This window comes from Colobus angolensis, unplaced genomic scaffold (assembly GCF_000951035.1).
Source record: "Colobus angolensis palliatus isolate OR3802 unplaced genomic scaffold, Cang.pa_1.0 Scaffold4, whole genome shotgun sequence".
Lineage (NCBI taxonomy): Eukaryota > Metazoa > Chordata > Mammalia > Primates > Cercopithecidae > Colobus > Colobus angolensis.
Window position 1 is genome coordinate 8987045 of NW_012117376.1, and position 7865 is coordinate 8994909.

Consider the following 7865-nt stretch of genomic DNA (forward strand, 5'->3'; position numbering starts at 1 on the left):
CTTGCACACCTGCAGGGTCAGGGAGCTCAGAGCCTCTGGAGGCGGCTGGCACCGTCACTGCGAAGCTCCCTCTGTCTTGGGCTGCCGTCTGCCTCCCTCACCCTGTCTGCACTAGCTGTTTCAATGCTTGGGCTTTGGAGTCGGTCAAGCTGTGTTTGTATCCCAACTGTGCTTCTCCCTGCCCAGCTGGGCACACTCCAGTTTCCTCATCTATAAATTGGGATAATAATCCCATGCCTGTTAATTGGAGTTATTTTGATCACGATTTGAAGTAATATATGTAAAGTGTTCAGTGTAGGGCCTGGTAGAGAATTGGTGGTTAATCAGCGTAGCTCTTATTACTGTGATTAGACCCTCTCTTGGTCTTGGCTCCACCTCCAGGGGCTTCAGAGCCCATTGTGCCCGCCCCCTGCCAGGCTGAACAGCCCTGAACTGCTCTTCCTAGGGCAGGTCTTGGCCCCCTGCCCATCTCTCTGCCTTGGCCTCCCCCGGCTGTCTCTGGAATGGTGCCACCCTCTGCCTTGCCCAGAGCTGTGCCTGACTCTCCCACTGGGGGTGTTTGCAAAAGAGAGTGGGCTGAGTGTGGCACCTGGCCCGGGAGGGTATGGTGGCCCCGCCGTCCCTCGTGTGCTGTAGCAGGTTGGGGAGGGGTGGGAATGGCTCGGATGCTAGGCCCCATCTGCTTTTTTCTGCCCTCCCCTGGCAGGGAGGCCCCAACCCCAGCTTTCAGCCCCAGCTCTGATCCTTCTGCCCAAGGCTCTGGGCAGTCCCTGGGAGCCTGGCACCTTCTCTGTGTGTGTGGGGAGTTCTGCTTCACTGGTCCTGGCCCCCGGTCTTCTCCCTGAGGATTTGTGCTCTGGATGTCCCCGGCGTGCTCTGCCTCTTTAATCTTTCTGTCTGTGTGTCACTATCGCATACGTTCTCTCACTGGTGATTGTCTCTTTGTCCCTCTTCCAGTCCTCCTCCCTAGCCTACCCAGTTAGGCTCTGGGGATGCCATCCAGGCCCTTTGCATTTTAAAAAAGCTTCTCGGGTGATTCTGTGCAAGTTGGGGCTGAAACAGCATCTGCCTCTGTCTACCTCCTCTTCTCTCTCCCCATCCCTTTCTACTGTCTGTGGCTCGGTCCCACTGTGTCTGTGTGTCCCTCCCCACCTTCCTGGTCCCTGCTCTGACCCTGTAGTTCGCTGCTTTCAGTCTCTGTTCTGTTTCTCTGGCTCCGGCTCCTCAGCCCCTCTCTGCCTGGGGACATTACTGAGGTCCTGGGGTTTGGGGCCCTCCCAGTCTTGGGCAGCTGAAGGGCTCCAGCTGAGTGGAGGCCTAGGCTCAAGCCATCCTGTCCCCTGGAGTATCACTCTGATCGGCTCTGCCACTGTCCCCTCAGGGCCTCACTCTGGAGCTCCTGCGTGGTGCTGCCCCTGCTGGCGCTCACCTGGATGTCTGCCGTCCTGGCTATGACAGACCGCCGTTCCGTCCTCTTCCAGGCCCTCTTTGCTGTCTTCAACTCTGCGCAGGGCTTTGTCATCACTGCTGTGCACTGCTTCCTGCGCCGAGAGGTGGGGCTGGGCCTCTTCCGCCCCTGTGTACCCACCACACCTGCCAGGCCCCTGGCTTCTCCCCACTGTGCAGACCGGGAGGGTCAAGGCCCTGACCAGGGTGCTCCAGGCCCCATCTGGGCAGCCCTTAGTGTGGAAGCTGATAGCCCAGGGTACCCACAACTGTCCCCTATGCTTATCCTTGGCCTCCTGGGTCTCCTCCTCCCCTTGCACCCCACCCAGGTGTCGTCACCTTCCCCAAGGCTGGATGTGTTGCCTGCCTTCCACACTTGCCTGGGCATCTGGGGTGGGAAGCACAGCCAGCTGTGGTCGGGGGCCCTGCAGTGGCCTCAGGCCCAGCAGGCGCCCTCTGTCCCCAGGTCCAGGATGTGGTGAAGTGCCAGATGGGGGTGTGCCGGGCTGATGAGAGCGAAGACTCCCCTGACTCATGTAAGAATGGGCAGCTGCAGATCCTGGTGAGTTAGGGGCCTGGGTAGGGCCTGGGCAGATTCTGGGCACCCCCCCACCCCAGTCTTCCTGCCCTAGACCATTTACCTTCCCCGTCCATGGCAGAGTTGGGATAGGGATTGGGTTTGATTCAGGCTCAGCCACTAACACATGGGTGGCATTGGGAAATCCTTCCCCCATTCAGTTTTCCCAGCCATCAGGTGGGGCTGGGGTAGACCATGCCTGGGCTCCGCTGGGCTGTGGGCTGGGCCATGGGCAACCCTCAGGCAGGCAGACTGGGCAAAGCTGGCTGGGGAGAGCCTGAGCCTCCTCCCACCCTGTTACATTCATCCTCCCTCTGCCCACCTGCCCCTCCCTTTCTGCCTATAGTCAGACTTTGAAAAGGATGTGGATCTGGCTTGTCAAACAGGTGAGTGTGCCATGACAGAGCTGAGAATGGCCCTGGGGTTGGAGAAGAAGGGGAGACCCCGAGCCCCATCATGGGAGGCCCTGATGGAGTTCTGGCTACTGGAGTCCAGCTTCAAAGTTAGACAACCCTGAGTTGGATGCAAGGCTGTGAATGTCCCTTTCTGTATGACCCTGGGCAAACAACCTGCCTCTCTAAGCCTCAGTTAACACACCTGTAAAGGAGAGAATACTGTCCTCCCAGGGCAGGTTGGAGGCTCAGGGGCATGCATGAATCACAGAACATCGAGTCCTTAGCAGGACCCCGGTACAGAGTGTTACGTTATTATACGATTTCCAGATTCTTACCAGAATCTCTTTCCATTTCTGTCTCCTGGGGAACTGCTGCACAGGGAGGTGGGAAGACAAAGCCCTTTGACAGCCCTGGGGCTATGGGGTCAAAGTCGGGACCTGCTTTGCACCAGGACATTGGGAGCTGGGCCTTGCCTTTGTGTCTTGCCCTGTCTCACTGTGGGGACTTTGGGGCCATTGTCTTCTTAACCCCTCTTGTATGTGAGAGATTACCAACCACCCAGCCATCTCTCCAGGACCCAGTTTCCTTTCCTGTCCAAGCGCAGAGGCTTGGTACCTCCCCAGCCTGGGCAAGGACATCTGGAGGTTCCTTCTCCTCAGGACTCACCCCCTCCCTCCCACTCCTGCTCCCAGTTCTGTTCAAGGAGGTCAACACTTGCAACCCGTCCACCATCACGGGCACACTATCCCGCCTGTCCCTGGATGAGGATGAGGAGCCCAAGTCCTGCCTCGTGGGCCCTGAGGGGAGCCTCAGCTTCTCACCACTGCCTGGGAATATCCTGGTGCCCGTGGCAGCCTCACCAGGGCTGGGGGAGCCGCCGCCCCCGCAGGAGGCCAACCCTGTGTACATGTGTGGGGAGGGCGGCCTGCGGCAGCTGGACCTCACATGGCTGCGGCCCACTGAGCCGGGCTCTGAGGGGGACTACATGGTGCTGCCTCGGCGGACTTTGAGCCTGCAGCCTGGCGGTGGGGGTGGAGGCGGTGAGGATGCCCCCAGGGCTCGGCCGGAGGGGACCCCCCGGCGGGCTGCCAAGACAGTGGCCCACACTGAAGGCTACCCCAGCTTCCTGTCCGTGGACCACTCGGGCCTGGGGCTGGGCCCTGCCTATGGGTCTCTCCAGAATCCCTATGGAATGACCTTCCAACCGCCACCACCGACACCCAGTGCCCGCCAAGTGCCCGAGCCAGGGGAGCGCAGCCGGACCATGCCTCGCACTGTGCCTGGCTCTACCATGAAGATGGGCTCCCTGGAGGTGAGGGGCTGTAGGGAATGGGGTGTGTGTCTGAGACTCTGTGTCAGAGACTGTGTGTGAATCACAAGCTGCAGCCAGGAAGGGACAGCCTCAACCTCCCCAGAGCAGTCTCTTGTAAAAGTCACTGGGGGTGGGTCCACTGAGCATTTCTCCCTCTGTTTCTGCTCATGGCAGCTCTGTGGGGTCTGTGAATCCCTCAGACACGCTGGGACTTTGTGCACTGGAAGTGCGCTTCTCGACTCGTTCGTACTTGCTTTAGGGCCTACTTTGGGGTGACTGATTGGGATGAGTCCTCATTTCAGGAGACTGTGGCTCAGGCAACGTGCTATGCTGTTGGGGAAGCCACGTCATAGGGTGTGAGCCTGGGCTTCTGCGTCACGCAGGTCTGAGTTCCAGTCTGGACTCTGTGATTGGCAGTGAGATCAGTGAGCCTTAGTTTTCTTGTGTGCAAAGTGGGGATAATGTAGCAGTCTCTTCGTAGAGTAGTTTTGAGGATTGAGTGATGCAAAGCATTTATCTTCGTGTGGAGCAAGTAGAAAGTGCTAGATAATTGGGGATTGTTGCTGTTAGCACCCCTGAAATCAGCTGCAGGCGCCGCCCACAGGCCTGTGATAACTGACCATCTCTTCCTGGGAAAAGCAACCCCTCTGGGTCCCTGCCTGCGTGTGTTCTGTGAATGCTCCACCTTCCCGCTGGCCTCCTCAGGTCTGCTCCCTGCAGAGGATCCCTGGGACAAACAGACAGTAGTGGCCTGCTGTGGAACTCTAGAACATTCTACAACTTTACTGGAGTCATGAAGTGGGTGTGGTTAAGGAAAGAGGCAGGAGTCATGGCTTAGCCACAACTGACTGTTCCTGCTCGGCCTCAGAAACCCACTCCCCATCCTCCACGCAATGAAAATTAAGTTAGTAGCTAGGGGGCTCGCAAGTTTAGTTTTTCTCCCCACATGTTTCTGGAACATTTGGTGCCTGCTCCTGCCACAGATGGCAAAAACAGGAAGGTGTAACAAAGACAAAACGCAACACCAGCGTCGGAGAAGGGCGCGCTTGGCGTCATGGCGGGTTTTGTTCTGTGGGCACCTGCCTGCTGGCCACTGATGAGCTGGCCACGGACGTCAGGCTCCTTGTGTGGGAGGCAGCAGTAAGTGCAGCAGCACTTTGAGGGGTCAAGGATGACATCCAGAATTCTGGCGTGGGCAGCTGTGATGCGCGGAGGAGCAGGTTTGGGCAGGGAATTACAAGTGTATTCCATTGGTGTGAACTGCACGTGCAGTGCGTGTGGGGCATCAGACAGGGAGAGGTGCCCTGTTGCCCCCCGGAAAGAGAGATGCGGCCAGGATGAGGAGGATACACGTGTGTGTGGTAAAGGCAAGATAAGGTGCTAGGGCAGAGCGTGAGTGCCTAGTATTAGAGAAGCCAGGGTGGGCAGCGGGGAGAAAGCAGGTAGGGAGAGGAGAGGAAAACCAGGAGAGTGGGTGCCATGGGCCCATGGTGGTCAGCATGCCCACAGGCCTGGGAGATCCAGATGGTGGTCCTAGTACCACCTTCGAAGGCCTGGGAGCAATTCCCTTCGCCTCCCTGGGTCTCAGTTTCCCCATCTGTAACCTGGGAAAGTTGGCCTTGGCTTCATGGGTCTTCCTGTGCCAACATTTTAAGACTCTCAGGACTCTTTCTTGAGTAGCACTGGGTGCGGTACAGCTTACTGGGGCCTTGAAAGTGGTCTGGGGCAAGGAGAGCCAGGAGAGGCATGAGGGAGCAGAGAGGCCAGGGAGGCAGTGCCTGGTTTGGCAGGAAAAGGGGCAGTGTGAGGTCAAAGGAGGGTTTCTGAAAGCCTGAATCCCTGTGTTTGCAGGACAAGTGGAAGATTCCAAGGGGAGGGGTAGCTATGGCTGGCAGAGAGAATGGGGCAAGATGGGGAAGGATACAGGGTGGGCTCTAGGGCACAGAGAATGAGCATCGGCTCTGATTCCATGTGGGCATCGCGGCCTGCCATGTTGGAAGTTCACACCATGCCATTTGACCCGTGTATGTGTGTCTGTGTGTGTTCAGTGAGGCCTGAAAAGCTGCCCCATGAGGGTCCCCAACTTCTGGGTCTGGGCTGGGGGAAAGTTGCAGCGGGCAGACCCCTGGGGTGCCAGGTCCTGTCTCTAAAGCCCCTGTATGTGGTAAAAAGCTTTCTTCTCCTCCACTGCCTCCTTGTTGCTCCTTCCCAGCGAAAGAAATTACGGTATTCAGACCTGGACTTTGAGGTAAGGGCCGTGTGTGTGCTGGGTGGTGGGACATCTGGCTGCGGTGTCTGTCCCTGGAGGGCCCACTCCTAAAAGTAGTCCAAGCTCTGTTGCAGAGCCTGACCCCAGGAGCCCAAGCCTGTGGGTTCTGTGGGATCTTCCCATGATTCCCTCCCTGCCCAAGCCCATAGCACCGATGTGAAAAGAGAACCAGGGCTTGTCCCAGAGGGGCTGGCAGCAGGGAGGGATGTGGGGGGCCCGGGGTGCTGAGTGCCCTGGGTAGGGGGGATCATGGTTCTGCCTCAGGGAGCAACCCTCTGATGCCCTGTGGCCCCTAGAAGGTGATGCACACCCGGAAACGGCATTCAGAACTCTACCACGAGCTCAACCAGAAGTTCCACACTTTTGACCGCTACCGCAGCCAGTCCACGGCTAAGGTGAGGGCTCCTCCCGTGGCTGCCCCTGCCCCGAAGCTCAGGGCCTGACCTGGTGCAGCAGCCCCTGGGGTTGGAGCCTGACCGGTGGCCCCCGTTGCAGAGGGAGAAGCGGTGGAGTGTGTCCTCGGGTGGGGCGGCCGAGCGAAGCGTGTGCACCGTGAGTCCTCCCGGGCTGGGTGGGGTGAGGTGGGCCTGAGGGACCCGTGCCCTCCCTGCGCTCCTGCCCCTCCCAGGCAACCCCAGCCTGTCTCACCAAGGGCCTCCCCCATGGCATGGGCAACAGTCTGGGGCCGTCTGGGGGTGGGGAAGGTGCCGCAGATGGCGAACAGGGGTGGAGGTCCTCCAGGATTGGGAGGGAGAGAGGTCAGCAGGAGACATGTCCCAGGGGCCACTGAGAACAGGCAGGGGTCAGGAGCCCCACCCTGGAGCCGAGCAGGTCTGTATTTGAACTCTGCTTTGACACCTGATTGCTCCATAATTTTGGGCATTACCGGCCCTCTCTGGGCCTCCTCAGTTTGTTCTTCTGTACAATGGGTGAGGATATTGGACCATCTCCACGGCCCCTCCCGCTCCCTCCACAGGATAAGCCCAGCCCCGGGGAGCGCCCCAGCTTGTCCCAACATCGGCGCCATCAGAGCTGGAGCACCTTCAAATCTATGACACTGGGCTCGCTGCCCCCCAAGCCCCGAGAACGGCTGACTCTGCACCGGACAGCAGCCTGGGAGCCCACAGAACCACCGGATGGTGACTTCCAGACAGAGGTGTGAGTGCCACGCTGGACTGCCCACTGCATATAAATATATATATCTCTCTATTTTCACACTCCACTTTGGAACTACCCAGGAGCCAGCGCCCTCTCCCCTCTCCCGAGGGCTGGGCAGGGAGGCGCCGTGGACTCAGCCAGGCTTGGGGAGCCAGACACGGCTTGGCCTGGGGGCCCAGGGCCCTTCCTTGTTTCTCAGAGGCCCCTCAGCCACTGGAACCCCATCTTCAGCCCAGCCTGTCCGTCCCTGTCCCGGGCTGGGGAGGGGGGAGGGGAACTTTGTTGGGAATAAACTTCACTCTGTGGATTTTGCTGCTGAGCTGTTTGCTTCCCTCAGGTAAAGGCCCAGCTCTGGGACCCTGACTTTGTTCCTGTCTCCTGGGTTGAACTCACTTGATCTCATCAGATTATGTGATGGGGTTGGGCCAGCCCTGCCTGGGAGGGGGCGGCCTAGGCTCTGACCCCATCTTTGTCCCTGACTCTCTGGGTGACTCATCCTTTCCCCGATCTGAGTTGGGGAAAGCAGATTGGGAGTGTGGGAGGGGACCTCTTATGGCTGGCCTTCCCTGGTGGCTGTGATGGTCATGGCTGCCATTCACTGGGGCACAGAGGCCAGACTGCCTGGGCTAGAGCCAAGACAGAGCTTAGTGACCTCGGTCCCACATCTGTGAAGTGGGGATGGTAACAATGCCCACCTCACAGGGTTCT

General features: G+C 58.9%; 1 protein-coding gene across 3 annotated transcripts in view; it reads left to right on the top strand.

The window, feature by feature from the left end:
• Positions 1-7476, top strand: part of ADGRB2 (adhesion G protein-coupled receptor B2) — a 36959-nt gene extending 29483 nt beyond the window's left edge. For 2 of the 3 annotated variants that reach the window (XM_011955450.1, XM_011955451.1), the window contains 8 exons: positions 1382-1553; positions 1913-2008; positions 2370-2409; positions 3111-3730; positions 5943-5978; positions 6299-6394; positions 6495-6551; positions 6976-7476. In XM_011955450.1, coding sequence (XP_011810840.1) covers positions 1382-1553; positions 1913-2008; positions 2370-2409; positions 3111-3730; positions 5943-5978; positions 6299-6394; positions 6495-6551; positions 6976-7161 — 1303 coding nt within the window. In that variant the 3' untranslated portion in view covers positions 7162-7476. Of the gene's footprint in view, positions 1-1381; positions 1554-1912; positions 2009-2369; positions 2410-3110; positions 3731-5942; positions 5979-6295; positions 6395-6494; positions 6552-6975 lie in introns of all 3 variants that reach the window. The other variant, XM_011955449.1, reaches the window with a different exon arrangement.
• The last annotated feature ends 389 nt before the right edge of the window (positions 7477-7865 follow it).